This window comes from Nilaparvata lugens, chromosome X, assembly GCF_014356525.2.
Source record: "Nilaparvata lugens isolate BPH chromosome X, ASM1435652v1, whole genome shotgun sequence".
In the NCBI taxonomy this organism is placed as follows: Eukaryota; Metazoa; Arthropoda; class Insecta; order Hemiptera; family Delphacidae; genus Nilaparvata; species Nilaparvata lugens.
The window spans coordinates 40,006,428-40,028,775 of record NC_052518.1 but is presented as its reverse complement, the minus strand read 5'-3'; the positions used below and the strand labels follow the sequence as shown (position 1 = coordinate 40,028,775).

Below are 22,348 nucleotides of genomic sequence, written 5' to 3'. Positions count from 1 at the left end.
AATCACTCTCAACTTTCGCCGAACAATTGTCCATTTCAACTCAACTGTGACATCATTCTATAATCAAACTCTTTGTGAAGATAATTTAGGTGACATTAATTTGCTCCATCTGTTCTCTCCAAACCAGTTATGTTAAATGCTATATTACAATTTTGCAATGTTATTTTATGAATCTTCATACAGTTCCTATATGAAAACAACCAACTTAACGATCATTTTACTTCGAATTCTATAATAGAATGGTCAAGCCGATCATAATCTAATGTAGAATCCTATCTGCAAATTCAGTTATATCGAAGACTATTACACATAATCTCTTTGATGTGATTGATAGCCTCGGAAAAAATCTCTGGAATTGTTCAATTTTTAACAGATCCAATGTTATTTACCTAAGATCTCAGATGTGAGGTGTATCTTAACACAGAATTTGAATCATACACTAATTTTTATTTTACTTCACTACTTCCTCTTATAAGGTAATAACCTTTAATAGGTAATAGGTGATAACCTCTATCAGTCGATAACCCAAGGAAAATGTAGAAGATTTTCAAAATCCACACATGGGCTAATCTTCTTTTTTTTTCTTCTTCTTCTTCTTCTTCCTCTTCTTTTTTCCAATGCTAATTCCTCTACCTCATTTTTATCTTGCTCCTCACTTTTCTCATCCACCTCCACCACAACCATCTCCTCTTTATCTGCTCCCTCCTTCTCCTCCTCCCACTCCTCCGACTTCCTTATTATATTCTACTAGTTCTTTACATCATACTGGCTCGTTTCTCAGATTTGGTGAGGGGCCTGTCTAATATGATGCGGAGCATGGCATAGTAGTTACTTATGGCATGGCCCTGGTTGTTGGGTGACAATTTCCAATGGTCCCGCCCAGATTGCTTTCCCCGCTGCTCCGGTGGGCGTCTCTCGTTTCTCTGGCCCCCTCCAAAATAATAATTCTATTCTATTCTGTTGTGCTTGTTTTTGATGCGATCAGTCGTCATTCGATTTGTTGTGATGTACCAACTAGTGACATGATTGAGTATCGAGGACTGATAACAGTGACCAGTGACCAGTGATCAGTGATCAGTGACAGTGACTGACAGTGATCTGTGCCCTCATCGGCATATGACCAACACGACAGGACATGGCCGATTTTCAAGAGGTCAATTTTTGCAATAAAAACACTTCATAGAATAATCATAATGCAGCACTTGAACCTCAACTCTCAATACTGCTTACATTTAAATACGTCACAATAATTTATTGTTCTCTTATCCCCCCTATATTTTATAATCCAACAACGATTTTTGATCACCAACAGTAATCTAAATTATTGATAATTTGGAGAAACTCCACAAAACTGCACCTGAAAATAGTGATATTTTTATTTTCATCCTCTTCACAAGACATATCCACGACCAGCAAACTTCCTACAACTTCCTGAATGTTGATAGTTGATTGTTTTAAAGCCTTTATAACCCTTCAATTTATGCTCAAAATCTGATATCGCACAACATTTGAAAGCTTCTTTGCACAATAGCATGTCTACTCACAATTGCCATATTTCACTTTCCACCTAATCAGAATTATTGGTGGGTACTGTTAATCAATTTTGAAATGTTGTCAACTTCATAAAATTAATTTCTCTATTCAAGACATTATTGAATAATGTGCACCAATATGCCACGTTTAGAATACAAAATTAGGCTACTCTTACAAAAATAGATCTGTCGGTGTAGTATTTGTGAATATTACAGTTGCAGTAACAGTTCCACAAATGCACAGTAACCTATTTCGATGGAACGGAGTTTAATTGCTGAAACTGTACTCACTATTGTGAAGGAATAAAACCAGAATGGTCAGATAAGTAGAGTACCCTATTCCTCAATGATAATAGATAATGTGTCATTGATAGATTTTTCAGCTAAAGAAAGAATTTATGTTAGTATTGTAATAGACCCATAGAGATAACATCATAAATAATGATTTTCTATAAAATTAGCATGATCGAATCCTATTCTATTTTGTAATTGAACAAGAGGTTTATCAGGATGACTGCTAAACAGTCACTATCCATAATACGTAATAGAAGATACGCAAAAAATCCAGCTTTATTTTATGATTAACAGTTCATGAATGCTGGATATTATGAGATAGCTGATATGATAAGATATTATGCAATGTATAACTTTCATTTGGGCAATTGATTTCAAATAATAGTTATTACAAAAAGATTTCAACTCGATTGAATTTGTAAGTTGATTCCACAGCCTATTTAATCAGCGAATTGCTTAGGCCTATAGTAATGGACGAATGCTATGAAAATAAGAACAAATTAACATGCAATGCTTCTCAATTGGTAAATTGAAATAAATAATGATAGAGTTATTCATTAAAATTCAAGCAAGCGATTAGCTTCGTGGTCGCGCGATTTATGTCCCTATTGCCCTCGTTGGACGGGCGACCACTAATTCATGAGTCTCACATCGTTTTCTTGTAAGACGGATAAGGTATCCACCTGAACCTCTCATCTCTTATAATCATCTTTCCTACTGAGCACATACAAACTTGAACCTCATGAGGGGTTTTTACCCTTGATGAAAAAATAAGAGGAAGCATCTTTGATATACTGAAATAATTATTGATTCCTTCTTGAACGTCTCATCTAAAAATATTTCGCTCATGGGAACTGAAAGAATACAAAGCTTGAAAAATTTTTTATAGTATATTATAATCAGATTTTCAACTCTCGTGTGTATATCACAATTTATTAGTGTTGTATTATCGGTCAAATGTGTAGTTTTTTTCTGTAGCACTGGCGAAATTATTTAAATGTTGCCTTCAAGGACTTCGAAAAAGTGTAAACCAGAATGAGGATCGCTTTCATCATATATGTTCCTGGAAATTAAATGTTGAAAACTTCCTCTGCTTTTTTAAGATGACATCGGAAATGATCATGTGCTCGCGTTCGGTATTCAAAGCATACTGTGGATGGTGTAAAGGAATTGAAAATTTCCAAGTAATGTCATCTCAACAAATAAATAAATGAATAAATGAATTTATTTCCTTCTCAAATTACAAATAACAAAAGTAGAAATTATATAGTATCTTGGAAATTATACTGATCACGTATCCAGTTGTGTGATCAGATAATCAAAGTATAATTAACAAGGTGAAAACATTATCAACTTAAATAATAAATAATAAAAATAAAAGCTTTGAGTCTAGTCTAGGTGATTAAGATTGCTAAAACAATACTGAAACTACTGCCTGCAGCGCATGATATAAAAAAAACAAATAAATTGAAACAGCCAGAAAACCAAAAACTGGAATAAATGAAATGCATTTAAATGTAATAATTAATGTAATTAATATAATACCGTACATGCCTTAGTGGAATAGTGATTCAATTGAATAATAATATTTTTATGAGAATGGTGCCGTTGACCAATGCTAGCTCAACCTGCACCATTATCTAACAACATTTTTCTAACCATCCAAACGTCGTTCACTGTAAATAACCAGCTCTTTGCTCTCTCACAAAAGATAATATAGGAATCACACCTTCTCAATTCAATTGGCAATTTATTGTAAATATAAGGTCCTAAGTACATAAGCGAGTGCCTAAAAATTTCCCTGCTCACCTTTGGTGTCCTACATAGTAGCTGGTTAACGCTTCTTATATTGTAATAAAGATTTCCCGTACCACAGTTTCCGCTTTTCAAATAAAACAATTTTAAAACTTTAAAAACGAATAAATTTTTGATAGGCATTATTTTCAAATTTACATACAAAGGAAAAGAACTCTCTCTTACATTTTTAAACATTATCAATCTTATATAATGATTTTGGGTTATTCTTAACCTATTAATAATAGTTTTAAAAGTTCCACCCCAACATACCAAACCATACTGTAATTGAGAGTGTATGAGAGCATGATACAATGTTTTCATTAGCTGCTCATCGCAGATGCTTCTCAGGAAGTAGAACTTTCTTATTGCTCTTCTAACATTTACATGCAAATTTTGAATATGAGTTTTCCATGACATTTTCTTATCATAAGATAAAGCCAAGTACTTGAATGACTTGACCTTTTCAATTTCTTCACAGTCACAATTATCACGATTGACACAATTTTGTGTATGATATATAATTGAGCCTGCAAAATTGAATGCCTTAAAATCGAAATTGATATATTTTGTCTTTGCAACGTTTACTCTCATTCTATTATTATTGTTCACCACTCTTGAAGGATTTTCAAGTCATAGATAATATTATTTTGTACAGTCTCTTTATTTTTAGTGGAATAGAAAAAGGCAATATCGTCAGCAAAAGCCTGAATGTGACCATTAAAGTTTTTTGTAAGCAAATAGTTGATAAATAAAATGAATAAAATAGCAGAGGATACGGATCCCTCAGGTACCCCGACAGTGACTGGAAGAGGCTCGCTGAGGCAATTGCCCACTCTCACCCGCTGCTCACTACCAGTCAGGAAGCTGCGGAACCACCGCAACGCTAATCCCCTTATCACAGCCGCTTCGAGCTTCATCAATAGAATTTCATGATTAATAAGATCAAAAGCGTTTGTGAAATCTACAAATAGCCCGGTTGTTTTATTGCCATTATTAAAACTAGAATAAATTCATAGGACTAGTAAAGTATTAATAGAATGGCATTTATTCAACATACCATTTATGTTCCTGCAATCGAAACACAAAAAGTTATTCTTCACTTATCTAAGTTGACATCAGAAAGCTGTTCTCTCATTCGGTGTTTTCACCCTGCCTATTAAAACACTGGAATTACAGTTTTACTACACTCGGGGAATAGCGGTGGCTCTGTTTTGAATGCTTCCCGTTTTGTTCATGTATTGTTGTAGGACGTGTACGGTGTATCTTGCCTTCAAGGTACCGTACAAGGCCCACAAGAATCCGTTCATGACTCCAAATAATGTGGTGATGCTATCAAAATATTTTCTGTGAGGCAGTTATATTACAATTTTTATAGAATGCTCTCATCGCTATTGCACGTTTCAGATCAGTCCAATGACTTATGATCCACATAAGTTTTACGTCCACATAAATTTTGTGTAAAAACGACCAACGTCAAATGCAAACTATCAAACTACAAACTGTCAATCACTTCTCAGTGATTCAATTATTATGGATATCTGAACATTTCCTAAACTATAACACAAAAAGAATAATATCAACTTGAAAAAAGTGAAGAAATACTGTTCCAGCAAGACGGCAGACTCTTGATCATTGTCTAGCTGTAGAAAGTCAGTCAGCCCAACCTATATTTGGGAACAGCCAGCGTGGGCTGTATTCACATCTTCTGTGGTTCTCTTAATCATACTTAATATGTGATTCTGAGCATAAAAATATGTTCTCCACTTCACCTTCCAAAAAACATTCTCTAGAAATTATTAAAAACTATATAAAATCAAACGAGAAGGGGTCAACCAAACAATATAATAACTGGTTTCCAGAAAGGAGAAGATTGTAATTGAAAACATCTAGAGATTTTTAAATGTATCAATAATTTCTTGGCATTTCCGGCTCCATTTAAGATTCACTTATAAAAAACATCATCAATAAAAACATGAAGTAAAAAAAAACTTGAAGCTTCTGTTTTAATGTTTCACTCCATGAATCCATTTATCATTTATGAAGAATTTACCAGTATCCTTAATTGTATTATTTTATTCTAGACACAACTGGTTCAGGGTATTTATTCCATTATCAAGTATCAAAATGATTTATTTTGCAGAATCCATATGACTTGCAAAACAAGAATGACATACTGTCACTCTTGGACCACTTCCAAAGCGGTTTGCTTCATAACCAAGTTTAGCACCTGTACATAAGTAGGCTTCATCAGTATTCAAAATTAATCACGTCAATTGACTCAAAAATTTAATTTGAATAAGAAATAGTTTTTCAGGCGTTGTACAGGTAGCTTTGTTGATCAGTTCAAAAACTTTTTGAACTTTATAATTCTCAACATTCTGTACAGTGTATCTCATATATTCTATTGACTGACTCTATGAACAATCCCAGCTGTACTGAGTTTGGCACACTACTCCTCTTATTATAAAATAATAACCATCATTTACTGTAAAATAGTTCTGTGCATCTTTAGATCTTTAGGTTGTATTTTATGGAAACTGTTTTTTAGTACATGTTATGTATAATACTGAACTGAAGCAAGCTCAACAAACAGCTAGGATAAGTATTACTCGATTCGTAAACTGTCGTTTATTAGCATAATAATAAGTAAAAACAACATCATTTATTATATTTCATTTTCAAATATCAATTATTGGAGTTTTCACCGCATCCCCACCTCAGTGGATTTGGTATCAAACAAAACTCCAGTTACTCGGTAACTAATCTTCATGATAATCCATCGAGATAATTACAATTACTAGCACTATTCAATCGTTTAGAAAGGATCCGCTCCTATAATTTAAATAAAAATGAATTGCCTGGTTACCTTCCAAATTTAGTGCTCTGTGTGCTGTGTTGCATTATTGATTTACAAAGGAAGCTCAAATCAGGAGTGTTTGTGAATAATACTGGAAATGGAAGTAAATCATTATCAAACAATCGGGAGCGGCTGAGCAAGAACAGAACAGAAAGAAAAGAATAGAAGGAAGGAGGAAAAGAAGAATAAGAAGAAGAGGGAGAATCAGACAGCGGGACAAGTTCTGTCAGAAGAAAGAGAGATTTCGGTTAGGAGTGGCAAATGATTAGTGGATAGTGTGGATACAGTATAATATGTTTCTTCATGGACTGTGTATACCAGTAAATTGTTACCTGTCAAGCAGTAAGCAAGGTCTGTGCTGTAATCTGCTTTCTTTTACGCGTGCGCCAACTCAAACGAACCTCCAACCTCCCCTAGCATTCAAACCCCAACGTCGTCTCGACACAAGAAAGGACTGAAATTAGATGTTATTTTCTTTAGTAACGGAGATCAACACCTCAACATCCAGAGTGAAGTTGATAATATGAAATTGAATTTTAGTTTCAAATCTCACATATTGTATGATTTATATTTATATATTTTTGTAGCCGTGAATATAATCATGAATTGATAGGCAGTCGTTTCAGATTCTGTAAGATCTTCCTTTTTAGTAGATGGATTGGTGATTCCAGTGAGTCGAATAATAAGAGAGATGCATGTCAATCATTGAAGAGCCTTTGCCTCGTCTACAGTGTTTTTCGTCAAACTGTATTCATTAGAATGAAACAATATGATAAGAGACTGACTAATGTTAACATTGTTCAACGAATGTTCGCTTGCACTCCATCTGGTTGCGCTTTACTTCATTGGACTTTATATTTTACTTACTCTACCATATATTTTTGATCCTGTACTATTTAATCATAAACTGCTCTAATTACTCATTTGCTCATGAATGACCTTCTAGTCTACAGATGGAGCTTCGTGTCAGTGAAATAAATAAAAATGACCTTATTTCAAACCTATATTTTTTCACAACTTCTGAAAAAAATTATAAACTAGTTTCGGTTGCTATACCATAATAAATCTCCAGTAAGCTGATTGTATATCCAGCACAACCTAGTGAAGGTCAGCATCCATTTCACTACACACCTACACAAAAAGCCCATATTTTATTCTTACTTGTCGAGATCTCAGTAAATTCTCTAAATCCAGCTTATATTCATGACATAAGTACTCATGCATTCAATTTTCCATTTCCCTCGAATCGAATTCCAATTTCAATGAGAACAGAATTGAGTCGATTCCCTGACACTCAGATCATGTCACAGTTTTTTTTTTTTTTTTTTAATTCCTATGTTACTCGAAAAGGCAAAAAAAAATCACGATAAACAGTCGATAGTTGTAAGTTTAATTTGTCGGAAAATTCCTACAATGACTACTTCTTCTACTGTATCAAGTGATGATTTCTTATATTCAGACTGTCTTTGTAACTTATTTTCAAGGAATACATAGTGAGATATTTATTCTATGATGCACATCATTGAAGAAAGTGAGGAATTATTCCATGAAGTTGATTTATTATATTGATTATTCCATTTTCATATGGTACCATAAATTTGATTCATTAGAAAAAAGTAAAAATTTTTGAATGGGCTACTTGGCTGAATATGTGAATAAACTCTTACCATTTTATTACTTATTTCTATTGGACTTATCTGCACTTCGTGATTGTAAACAAGATTCAAATGCATATAATTTTGATGTATCTGCCCTGCTTCTGTTTGAAGTAAAACTTGAGATAATCTATCAAATCACAATAACATAACCATGTCTCACTTAGACACTGACTCGCTCCCTTTTTCTGTCTCTTCCACACTGACTCACTTCCTTTTTCAACAGATGACAAGAACCTGCGTTTATACTATGACTTATTCTCAAATCTCAGGAAATTTCACCATTTTAGATTCTGCTGAGATAAGACCCTGTCACGCCAAACTACTATGTTCCAAATCTCGTCGAAATCGAGAACCGTTTCCGAGATCTCATCTAAAGAGCTATAAGTATAGCTGTTCATATAATTATATTTTTTGAATATGTATTTATATAATTATATATAATACTTGTATAATAATTGTTAGTCTCCTCCAATGTTTTCGAGCTACGAAAATTTCAGGAACAATATTTAAATGTTATATTCACCAAGAAGCTGGAAATTGAAGCATGTATCAAATTAATTCAGGATATACATAGAATAGAAAAATCTTTATTCATCAGACATGTACAAATACATATGAATAGCGTCAGTTTGAAATTACATATAAGTCTTAACCATAGTTGGTACACAAATAAAATTCAAAATAAATCAATGATTGTTGTTGTCAAACTCCTGCAAAGAATACAGAGATAAGCTCACCAAATATTCCTTCAGATTCTTACCAAATATTTTGATATCTTCAAAATAACTTTAAATTGCCTGGTAAACTGATAAAAAATTTTCTTCCTTTGAAAATTGTTTTTTTTCTCAAAAAGATACAATCTATGTCTCTAAATAATTAGGCCAAAGCGGGTATTATAGTTGTGAGTCTGATTTCTTAACTCTAATAAATTGAACTGCTTCCTGAAAAACATGATCACATCAAATACTTATTGACCAGATACATATTAAATTGTTAAAATCCCAAGTTGAGAGAACAGTGATCTTACTGAGTCGCTTCTTCTGAGGTTAAACATTATTCTAATTGCCATTAAATAACATTATTCTGTTGTTTAAGAATTTTATCCAAATTTATTTCACTCGTACTGCCATATATGCACAGGCCATATGCTAAATGTGCATGTATTACAGCAGAGTATACTGACTTTAGTGTTTGGATACTACACTCGTTGGACATTTGTCTCAGAACATAAAGACCAGGAGATATTTTTTCCATGACATGGCAAACATGACTATTCCATGAGAGATTGCTATCTAATAACAGACCCAAGAATTTCGTAGTATTTTTAGTTTCTAAAATTTCACCATTTATAGCTACATTTGGACACACTGACTGGTTCCTACTCTGTCTTGTTGAAAATGGAACAACCATAGATTTGCTTGTATTCAGGACAAGATTATAGCCATTCAGGTAATAATTAATCGCGGATAGGCTTATAGTGTATAAGAGCTCCACATCCTCAACTAATTTCCCTGAGAAAATTATATTTGAATCATCCACATAAAGACAAACTGGAGCTTGATCGTGGATCACGCCAGGCATACCTGTGATATAGCACAGGAATAGCAATGGACCCAATATAGAGCCTTGAGGAACCCCATACTTTGAAAATCTCAGTTCAGAGCGATAAATATGTCTATAAATATGTTTTTGTGACTCTTTTGAATAATCTAATTCAACAAATTGTTGCCTGCCTTCCAAGTAGGATGAAAACCAAGATTGCTCTTTACCATTCACTCCCATAGTCTCCAATTTTTCCAACAGAACATTGTGCTGCACACTGTCAAATGCTCGACTCAAATCTAAAAATGTTCCAATAACTTTTTTCTCCTTGTCTATAGCGTCAATGACAGTGTTTATCAAATCCACTGCTGCATTAATGGTCGATTTTTTTAAATATTGGTATCACTTTAGCTGTTTTCAATTTCTTAGGAAAATGGCCTGAAATTAAGGAGGAATTTATTATATGTGTTAAGGGTCTAATTATTGCCGACAAAACAGTTTAACAATAGTCATTGGTATATCTTTGGGTCTGGGGGTCTGGTAGAAAATTTATTCTCAAATGACATTACAATTTTACCTAACTCAAACACTGAGATAGTTTTGAATTTGAATTTCCAGTACGTTTGGCAATTTTGAATTAGTCTAGAATTATCAGGAATATTTGGTATCAAAAAGTTATCGATTGCAGTCACAAAAAAAATTGTTAAATACATTACTTACTTCAATAGGATCGATTATATATATATATATATATATAATAAATAATAAATAAATAAATAAATAAATATATATATATATATATATATATATATATATATATATATGCATTCCATCACTTATTACACTTTTATTTGAGATATCCTTATTCTGTTCCCCCACCTCAGCATTTTTGATCCTCCAAGTTACTCTATTCTTATTCTTAGCATTGAAAACTTTTCATTCAAAATATTTTTGTTTTTATTTTCTCATTAAAAGCTTAAGAGCTTCTCTTTTGGCTTTAACCTGCAATTTAATATCCTCTGCTTTAGTTTGTCTGAATATTTTTTCTAATTCCAACAGATCATTCTCCATACTAACTACTTCAGTATTCAACCATAATTTACTACTAAGTTTTTTTTCATTTCTAAACATATTTGGAAAGTTACTGTTAAAGTAGTAAGAAAAAATTGAAATAAACATATATTTCTCACTAACTGGGGATTGAAAAACCTCCAACAAATCCAAACGCACTAGCTCATTTAAGGTCATTTCCAAATAACATTTATCAAAATCAATTTCCTAGTCGGTTTTTGGAAAATAACATTTACATTGAGGATCTTGAGAAATTGAGCATCGTTATTCGAGTAACAATACCAGATACTCTTAAATTCTCATCATTGATGTTTGTAATAAAGTTATCTATAGCTGTTTCTGAATCAGCAGTAATTCTAGTTGGAAAATCGACTTTGTACATCATACTAAACATTTCAAGGATATTCATAAACTTATTGTAGACATTATTTCTCTCTAGGACATCATTATTTATGTCTCCTGCAAGAATAACATTTTTATATTTCTTACACAATATTTCTAGTTTCTCTAGAAACGGATCAAGATAACAGTGCTGAGGTGTTCTATATAAGCATGCAAGTACGAATATAAAATTGTTTTGTGTAAATTCTGAAATGCAACATTCTAACTCTTTTTCAGTCGTGATAAACTGAATTGCAGGTATGTTGTCAGGTTTACATTTGGAACTATTATTTTTATGTAATATAATATGTATGATTTGAATATTTAAATCTAAATTAATGGACTTGACATAGAAGGCTCGCTTCGTTTACTTTATCCGTCTAGCCAGATGTTTCCGCCTCATGGATCCCCGGCTAAATCATCAAAAAATGGGACCAGCACGCTCTCTCTTCAATCGCCTGCATTCTTCATTTGATCCTACCTCTTCTCGTAAATAGTCAATATAGACTTTCAGGATTTATTCAATCACCAGATGACTGAGACAACGCAGAAAAACGCTGGAAACGCCAATTTTGGGCGTATCGATGGCGAACATTCAAAGCGCTCTCGAGAAAAACTTTTCAGACCCTAGCTGAGCCTCTGTACCGAATATGAACGTTTTCTATCCATAAGTTCTCGAAAATGTTTTTATTAACTATGCAGCTTGAGGTTGAAAAATTTCTCTCTTTTGAATCTGGGCTGGAGAACTCGGTCAAAATGCCTCTGATATTCTGTCAGCTGTTCTATTAAAAGCAGTGAATAGTCAAGAAAAGTTGTATTGAGTTATTTAATTGCATACAATTGATAATCCAGCTGACAGATCATTTATGATTCCTTATCATATTTTTTTATGCACTCTCAATCAATATTTCACTAAAAACAGTCGAAGGAGAGAGTTAATTTCGTTAGCCAATGGCTCAATCTATATAATGGTTCGAATAATGTGTTGAAAACTTGAAGTTGATTGATTAAAGCAATCAAAAGTTATCGTCGAACTTGAAAACAAACATCAATCATGTCAATCTTTTATTTTAAGGGCATGAAAAATTTTATTCACTTGAAACAAATCAGTTTCGATGCAACTAAGACAAATATTATTTTTCAAGTATTTGAGAATTCAAAACTAAAATAATTTCTCCAATCAGCTCATCATAGATATTTATCACTTGCTTTTTTAATTGAACGAGCGTTAGTGAAGTTCTCACTTTTGACTTACTAGAGCCCAAAGTCGTTTTCGGTCTGTTTGTATGTTCGACAAGAACTTTAGAGAGAATTAATCAATCAGCTTCAAATTTTGAACACAAATTCTTCGAACCTTTTCACAGGTCAAGTTCGTTGTAAAACAAAATTGACTCACTCCTTCGTCCTTTTTCAAGATATAAAGGAAAATTGAAAGTGCATAAGAAAAAAAACTGTTTTGATTTAGCATTCAGTCAGCTGGAATTATTTTCATGCTCTTTCTGTAATTTTCCATTTATTTGAAGAAGCTGATGCTATTATTTGGCAGTTGTCACACAGACTGTCAGACAGACAAACTTTATGCGCCGACACATGATTTCAGCTCAATACACAACATTAATTTATAAGTTTTATATTAATTCTGTCTTCAGAATTGTTAACATCTGTCTGCCTGTCTGTAACATACACGTAATTAATACTACTTTTGATAGCAGTTGCTACGACATTTCTTTGCTCAAAGTAAAATGTGAGTAGAAGCTACTAAACACTAGTGTTTACTAACACTTAATTATTCAATGTGTAGGTACCGTTCTTATTCATATCATTTTTGTATCATTCATTAGTACCTTCAAATGTTGAGATCATTGAAACGGTTTAAGATATCAATGTTCGGGTTTCGCCAATAGTTTATTTTCCTTCGAAATTCTGTTTCGAAATCATGTATCACATGATCACCTTCCCATTTGAAAAAATGAAGTTGGATTCGAAATGAAGCTGGATTAGAAATGAAGTTGGATCTATATGACGGATCCAATATGGTGGACAAAAGTTTTGAAGCGACAGAAAGGTTTTTTCAATTGGAATAGGATTCCCATGGAACCTACTACTGTAATATCATACTTGTAAAATATATATTCAGCTGTTTCCATGATAATTCTCATGAACTGTATAAATACAAGTTGCGGATATCAGAGATCAATACAACAGTTCATGAGCGAGTTCTCCAACTCAAGGGGTCTCTAGTCATGTATTTCAATTTGTAGTTTGATAATTATGATTTCCTCACCATCACATTTTTCACTTTAATGATTGCCCGTGACTATCTTGACACAATTTCTGCCTCAAAAAGACGAAAATTGCCGCCTTCTATCAGATGTTGTTCATTTATGAGAATAAATTATTATTCTCTTGAATAAAATAATCTCGCATAATAATTTTAAAAAATGCCGCTGACATCCTATCGGCTCCTCTATTGAAATCAATTCATAATATTCCATATGTCTTTTGTATGATTTTTTCCTCTCGTAATTATAAAGTCTATCTATAGCATAAACAATACATAATATTGATAGCCTATCATACATTTTCCCTGAAAAAGGACGGAGTCGGTAAATTTTGTTGTCGAACTGTAAAAAGGTTCGAATCGCAGAATATTTGTTAAAAATTTGAAGCTGATTAAACGAAGAGTTAAAAAGTTATTTTAGGACATAAAAAAATAATAGAAAAAGGCTCGTTCAAATATAATTTCCCACGTAGTGAAATTATAATTCAAAACACGAAAATAATGCACAGACTTACAAAATATTTATATCTACCCTTTTATGTTTCAATCTATATGGAAAATCTAGAACAATGCTTTGAAAAACTGTAGAAAATGAACCCAAAACAAAACTTTCTTTTTTCCAAGATCAGTCATTCCTAGAAACCTTTGGCAGAATTTCAAAGACATCTCTATGCAGTGTCTCTAGAATCTGTGTGAGATAAGAAATGGTTGAAGGATGACGTGTTTGTAGTTGAGCTCCCAGTTTTAGTGCTTTTTTAACCGTATTTTCTATTGAAATTTGGCATATCTGTTGATTATTACATTTGTCACAGATCTACCTTATCATTTTTCATTCACATCTGATTCCTACGCAGTTAAATAGCATATACTGATATTCGACATGGAATCTCAATCTCCGGCTTTAACTCGTTCCGCTGCCAGTGCCAACTCCAACCAAGATAAGAACCTGGCTATCGCTCCGTCACCGGCTAAGCAGAAGCAGCAGCAACAACAGCAGCAACACAAGAAGCAGCAGAAGTGCCAGGCCCGGCCGCATTCTGCAGACGGCGTCCCGGTTGCTATGACAACGGAGAACCAGATAGTAGCCGCCCTTGAGAAACTGCTGTCAAACGAAGCTTTCGTTGACAAGATTGCTGCCCGCCTGGAGGAGCGTTTGTGCGATTGACTATCTGCCGAGGTTAGCGCTAAGGTGCTTGCCGAACTTGACGGGCGACTCGAGGCTATGGCTGACGAGACTAGGAAGCTCGCGAGTGAGGTGGACACCCTCAAAAGTAACATCGCAAGGCTGGAGGAGGATTTCGATTCTCGTCTAGACGAGCTAGCAAAGTACTCGAGAAGAAATAATATTCGTGTCTCGGGTATTCCGGAGGTTCAAGGTGAGAATGTGACCGCCACCGTCGTTAGTCTCCTGAATGAGAAGCTGAATGTGGGAATCTGCCCGGACGACATCGACAGATGCCACCGTGTCGGTCGCCCGACCTACCTCCACCCTCCTGCTGCTGATGACTCGTCTTCTACTCGTGTGATTCACAGACAAATTCTCATCAAGGTTCTCATTTTGATAGAGAGTTAGTGGAGAGGATATTTTTAATATTCTTTCCGAAGAATGGACATTGATATGTCCAAAGCTCCGCCAATTTATGTAGATGCATAACAATATAATTATTATCTATAGTTATTATATTACAAATTGCTTTTTCATATCATATACAGTTCAATAATTATTTTTTTAGTCTATAAATCATGTAAATTCATCTATAATTTTGCTGTATTGTAAGCTATTGTATATAAGTGTATAAGACAGTATATATTGTAATCTACATAAATAAAGTACTCAATCAATCAATCAAATTTGTCAGCTACCAAAAGCGAAACTTAGTCATCACGGGCAGACGAGATTTGAAGGGTACGGGATTCTTCATTCATGAGGACCTTACCATGAAAAGACGTACGTTTTTCAAAGATTTGTGTATCAAGATTGGATTTAAAAATGTGTGGAGTCGAGATGGTATTGTATTTTGGAAAAAGAATGGGAAAACGGTCTCTCAGTTCTCCAAAGCTCGCATTGGTATGAATGAAAGTGAGTGAGTGTTTGTGCCCTAGTCTACTACATGATTAAGGTATCTATATCTATAGCCAATTTTGTTTAATTCAACATTATTATTTTTTTTTTTTTTTTTTAGTATTTAAAATTCTTTATTATTCTCTCTTCAACTTTTGCTCGCGTCCTGTCCTGGGTGTCTTGATTTTTCTGTTACAAATTTTCAAAAAAAAAAATTATGAACATTTATTATTTATTATTGAGTGGGGGGACGCGGTGTTGTTGAGCCACGGAATCAAATCTGTGTTTTGGCAGCGTCGTGTCTTTCAATTTAGTGTGGATGGCTGCCACAGTGTCACATTCACAACTACTCAACAAGTATTTTCTATTAGTTTTATTATAAAGCATCTATTATTTTTATTATAAAACATCTTTTTATTATTAGTAATCAGGATTTCTTGATGCGTGAGTGTCTGGTTGGAGATTAGGATTTCTAAGTTTAGTTTATATATTTTGCCGAGGTAACTACGGTAGTTTCGTTATTTTATAATTGATTATATTTGCATCAGATATGGTCATCTTTTTTCTCTCTCTAATATGAATCATTACGATAAGATTGTGGAGACTCAACGTGCATATGTTGGCTTCTTCTAAGCTTTTCCATATCTTCTTCTTAACTTTCCGTTTTCTTCTTTCTTTCTTTCTTCTTTCTTACTTTTTTTTAAGTATGGTTCTTGTCAATGACGTTGACGAACATATTTCCCTCGAATGTTACAATACGATTGAAATTGAGAATATTTTCCAGTGTCGAACTGAGTTGTTTGGTAATAGAGAATGCAACTCTTTTTTTAATGTCATCCACTTAAATATTAGAAGTTTGAAAAAAAACGTCCATCAATTCTCTTACATAATTAGTAATTGTTCAATTGACTTTCATATTATAATTCTTAGTGAAACTTGGGTGGTCGATGATAATGAATTCAATTTCAACCTCAATGGTTATTCAGTAATTAATAAAATGGGAAAAATCAATAAATGTAACGGAATCTGTATATTTTTAAAAAGTAACTTGATTGTAGATGAGCTGGATTGTGAGATCAATGAAACCAACTCTATTTGTTTTGATATACAAGTGCCAGGAGTTAGCGAAAAGATAACTGTTATCACTGTTTATAGATCGCCTTCATCCAATGTTGATATTTTTCTGAACAGCTTGAACTGTTTGTTAAATCTAAGGAATAAATCTAACGTAATATTCGCTGGTGACATAAATATTCATTTGAATAGAAATACTAATTTAGCCAGTGAATATTTTGAAATATTATCGTTAAATGGTTTGAAATCCTACATAAATAAACCTACAAGAATTTATAACAATACTGAATCATGTATCGATCACATTTTTTTCAAGAACTCTTCGTACAATTCTGATAATGTTATCAGCTCTATTATGAAAACTAATATAACTGATCATTTTTGTACTAGTGTTCACGTTGATCTTGCAGCTGATATTGATGGGTCTGACAAGCCTATTAATTATTACAATAAAATTGATTATGATAAATCATTGTCTTCTATTCAAAAAGAAAATTGGAGTGAGGTGTTAAGCCCTAATTCACACTTGGATGATCAATTGCTTTTTTTGACTGACAAGATTTCATCCCATGTAGAACAGGCTACAGTTAAAGTATATATTCCACATAGATTAAAACCTTTGAAGCCTTGGATCACCAGGGGACTTATTGTAGCAATTGCTAAACGCGATAAACTTTTTAAAAAGCTCTCTAAACAGCCTTCTAATGTAATATTAAAAGCTGAATACATCTCTTACAGAAATATGCTTAATAAATTATTAAAACAGTGTAAATGCGACTATTATAAAAACAAGATTGATCAGAATAAAAACAATATTAGGAGAGTTTGGGACTCGTTGAATGAATTATTGGGTAGGAGCCGTAAAAAGGTTGTTCCTAAAATTGATGCAGACATCTTAAATCGTCATTTTGTTGAAGTAGGTAAAAATTTCGCTGAAAAGCTGATAAGTGATAATCCCAATGCATCTGATGGTAATCTGTTCAAGAACTCTTCTGTAAATGGTCATGGCTCCTTTTTCCTATCACCCACAAACGAAAGTGAAATATCAGCTACTGTTAACTCTCTCAACAATAACTCTGCTCCGGGAATTGACAAAATAAGCAATAGAACATTGAAAATTATACTTCCACACATTGTTAAACCATTAACAGTAATAATAAACCGTTGTTTTTCAGAAGGGCACTTCCCTGTTAGTTTAAAGTTAGCGAATATTATACCGCTTCATAAGATGGGGGATCCTAAGGACCCAACCAATTACCGCCCAATCAGCCTGTTAAGTGGTTTCTCAAAAATAATGGAAAAAGGAATCAAGTCTAGATTAATTGCTTACTTAGTCAAACACGAGGTCATTCATAAACAGCAGTATGGCTTTCAGACTAACAAAAATACAATTGATTCTATAACTCTCTCAACTCAAACAATTGCCAATAACTTCACAAATAATAAGAAAACAATAGCCATTTTCCTGGATTTAGCTAAGGCCTTTGACACCATTCCTCATTCAAAATTACTGAACAAGATGGAGAAATTAGGAATTCGTGGTGTACCCCTTAGATTATTCACCAGTTACCTGAGTGATAGACATCAAAAGCTTACCTTAGAAAATAAAACTAGTTCTAGACTTTTGAGTGATTTTGGTCTCCCACAAGGCACGGTGCTATCTCCTATCCTTTTTCTCATTTACATTAATGATTTAATCAAACTTGATATTGAGAACTGTGTGACACTTGCTTTTGCAGATGACACCGCCTTAATATTTACTGGTAATTCATGGGAAGAGGTTAAAAATAGGGCTGAATCTGGATTAAGAACTGTTAAAGCCTGGTTAGATGAGCATATTCTCACCCTCAATGCAAAGAAAGGTGTATTTTTAGCCTTTTCATCGAATGTTGTTGGTTTGCCGCTTGATCTCACTCATATTCATATTCATAGTCCTGATTGTAACCTTTCAGATTCATCAGATTGTAGTTGTCCAAAATTAGGTAGAGAAAAATTCTTCAAGTATCTGGGTGTCACTGTTGATCAACATCTTCGGTGGGATGTCCACATCAATATCACTTGTAATAAGCTTAAACACTGGATCAACAAATTCTACACTATCAGTAAATTGAGTAACATAGCCGTTTCTAGATTGGTTTATTTTGCTTACATCCAGTCTTTTCTTCAATATGGGATTATCGTTTGGGGCGCTGCCTACATGAATCACTTGAATAAGATAATTGTTATTCAGAAGACCTTATTAAAGGCAATTCTTGGAAAGCCCAGACATTTCCCTAGTGACAATCTTTTCAGGGAACTGAATGTGCTGACTGTCAGGCAGCTTCACACAAAAAACTTGATAATGTACATGAATAAGCATAGTAATCTTTTCAATCTCCATTTATCAACGTACAATCTTCGTCCCTCATTCATCACTTTCGCATCTCATCATATAGTTTTATCCATTTGTAGAAGGCAGTTCAATTACATTGTCCATAAACTTGTTAACGTAATACCTGATCATTTTATCTCTAACAATTTGACCAGAAATCTTTCTAACGAAATAAGTCAATGGGTCACATTGCATAACTCTACTGATTTGTTCGATTTATTGTAACTTTTCACCTTTCAACTCTTTTTTTTCTCTTAAATAAGTTCATTATTTCTTGTTAATTGTCTGTATTCTCGAGATTTTTTATCATACAAATTTCATACTTTTAATTTATATTTTTGTTTTATGCTTTCACTTTGGTTCTGTAGTTTTTTGTAACACTCGGCCCCTGCGCACAGGCTTTGCCTTTGCAGGGACCTTCTGTGTTTTTGTTAACCTGCTATTTTAAGTTATTTTGTTTTAGTTTTAAGTTATTTATTTCATAACTACTTTGTACAATAACTATGTTGTAAAAAGGATAAATAAATTGAATTGAATTGAGTTGAATCTACCTCTGTAACAGATTCAAATGATTTCAGTTTATCTGTTCACGAAAAAGCTGGAAACGAAAAAAAGGCTGCATCATTTCCAAGCACATTGAAGTAAGTCTACACACAGTACAAATACAGTACATTTGTATCAATGTACAAAATTTCAGAATTTTCTTTCTATTAGTTCTGAGAAAAAGCAGAAAAATGCCTGTTTTGAGCGTATCTTTGGCATAATTTAGTTCAAAACACCTCATACTCGTACATCTTAGCTGAATCTGTGAACCAAAATTTAACATTTTCTCTCAATTAGTTTTTAAAAAAAATCTAACACAAACGCAGGGAAAAAAGCTGGGGAGCGCTAGGGAATCTTGAATGCGCTGTTAAACTGCATATTATCTTGAATGTAATTTACTTCCAAAGAAACTGATAAAATGCAGATAAAAATGGGAAAACACATATTTGGGCATATACTTGGCGTACCTTCTAAGCCCTATTTAATACAACCTCAGCTAAACATGTGTACCAGATGTAAACATTTTCTGTCAACTACAGTAGTTCTTGAGAAAGCTAAGATATTGCAGGAAAAAGCTGACTAAGGGTTCCAGCCCCGGACACCAAGTAGAATCATCGAAAAATGAGACTAGCAGGTTTGCTGCATTCTTCAGAACTTGCTTCCTTCCATCAAATAGTCAATAAAAGATTTGAGGCTGGGCGTTTCTTTGGTGTTTCTTTTTACTGAGGGTTTTTATATTTGGGCGGTTCTGGGCGGTTCTGGTCGTTTCTTTAGCGTAATTTAAAAGCTCTTTACACCTTAGCAGACTCTAATGACCAAAATTGAACATTTTCATTCAATTAATTCTTGAAACATCTGAGATTACGCAGGAAAAGCGCTAGGAACCGCTAGGAAAACGCTGTAAAACCCGGATGCGGATGATGCTCACATAAGCTTTTTGCTTGTGCATGGGTAATGGAAAGTGCAAGGGTAAATTATGAGATGATTAAACTTGCATGCCTATTCGATGAGACTCGAACCCACAATATATAATTTATAAATTTAAATATATATTAACAGGATACACACGACACAGATAGATTAAAAACACTTGAAGTGTTTTTAATCTTTCCGTGTCATGTGTATCCTGTTTATATTTGTAAGAAGCTGGTTGCTCTACATTCACGCTTCTTCTTTCTAATCATATGAACCATATGACTTGTTAATAATTTACTAATGTTGTTTATCAAACTAACAGCAGAGCTGATGAGAGAATCATTGAATGTTCATATTTGTACAGTTTAAGATTTATTGAGATTTATATTATAATTGACATTAAAATCGATTTTCTAAAGTAAATGAAAATCTTTCGTCAATTATTCATTATAAGTAATATGTGCGAAGTAAGATCATTATATATCGATTTTAATGTCAATTATAATATAAATCTCAATAAATCTTAAACTGTACAAATATGAACATTCAATGATTCTCTCATCAGCTCTGCTGTTAGTTAGATAAACAACATTTATTGAATTTCACATCCAATTCAATGATTGAAATCATTAGTTCCTTCTTTACCGCCTGGAGCACTCATTTCTTCTGCTCACATTTTGTCTTCTCTCCAGCAGCTGCTGCGCTCTGGTGACTGCTTTTCAAAGCTGGACACAGCCTATGGCAGCTATGACTTGCATTTTTTGATGGCGGCGTCTTCTCTTCAATCTTCATGTCGAAGTTGTGTTTCGTTTATTCTTTTCAAGTTTTTCTGGTGAAAACTTTGCTCAGTGCAATGGGATAATTCTATTCCTATTTCTTCATTCTTGTGAGTTGGTGACGCGTGCGTGTAACAAATTGATTCCATATCAATTTTATTTTCCTTTGGGTGAACCCGTAACCATCTACCTTTGACTGTAACTTTGCGTGCCTTGTTAATGTTTTATGAATCTACTTCAACACTTTCATCTACTTTCAACTTGGATTGATGTGCCTTGTTGCTATTAATGAATCTGTTTCAATATCATATTGAATCTTCTTTTAAACTTGATTTCGAACTGTAACTTACTAATGTTTGGTAATACCCTGCCTTTACTTGACTGTTGTGTTAAAACTGGTAGCCACACACTTGCTTAGGCTTACCTCAGTTTCCATATGAACTGGACAATTCAACTAAAGTTAGCTCTTCAAATATTGAACAGTGATTAATATTTTCTTGAAAGATCTTTCAATGTTTCCAAACGAACTGGGAGTTATCAATGTGCTGTAACCAATCGTCTTATCCATACAAGTGTTGGAAATCTGCATCAATTCATCACGGACAGTATACCCATACTTCAAGCAAGCCTACCTTGACTATTTCCTGGAGCCAACTTGAACACCACTATCATGTTGAAACCCTAGGTAACTGCATATTTTTGCCATCTTTGTATTTGCTAATTACCTTTATCTTCCTATCCCTTAAATAAGGTTAGGGTTGAGTTTATTTATTATTTGGATCTAATTACTCAGGCTATTTTTGATTTCTTGTTGCTTCATCATAGGTCAGATTTTTGTATGAAACAAGAATAACTATGACAACCTATTGTAACCTTTTTCAATCATTCAGTTCAGTATTTGAATTTTCAATCATGAATGTTGTCAGAACATAATCTTTCCTTGTTCATGATGCAACTTACTATTGCAGAATCACTTAATATATTAAAATATTGGTTACTTGGTAAAATATTGTACATCACTTGCTTAGGCTAGGTTTTTTGATCATCACATTTTATTATTGACTTAGGATTTTAAAACAAACAAGCAATTTTTATTGCATCAAATATATTTTGTTCAATTACAATATTTTGTAATCTACAAATTCTATAAATATTAAATTCATCACATTTTAAATTCAATTTCAGTATTTTTCA

At 33.4% G+C, this 22,348-nt stretch overlaps 1 protein-coding gene across 1 annotated transcript in view; it reads left to right on the top strand.

Moving 5' to 3' along the window:
• Nucleotides 1-998: 998 nt before the first annotated feature.
• Nucleotides 999-22,348, top strand: part of LOC120355017 (Krueppel-like factor 4) — a 32,986-nt gene continuing 11,636 nt past the window's right edge. The window contains exon 1 of the mRNA XM_039443249.1: nucleotides 999-1,153. Within this exon, the coding sequence (XP_039299183.1) occupies nucleotides 1,136-1,153 (18 nt within the window). The 5' untranslated portion in view covers nucleotides 999-1,135. The remainder of the gene's footprint in view (nucleotides 1,154-22,348) is intronic.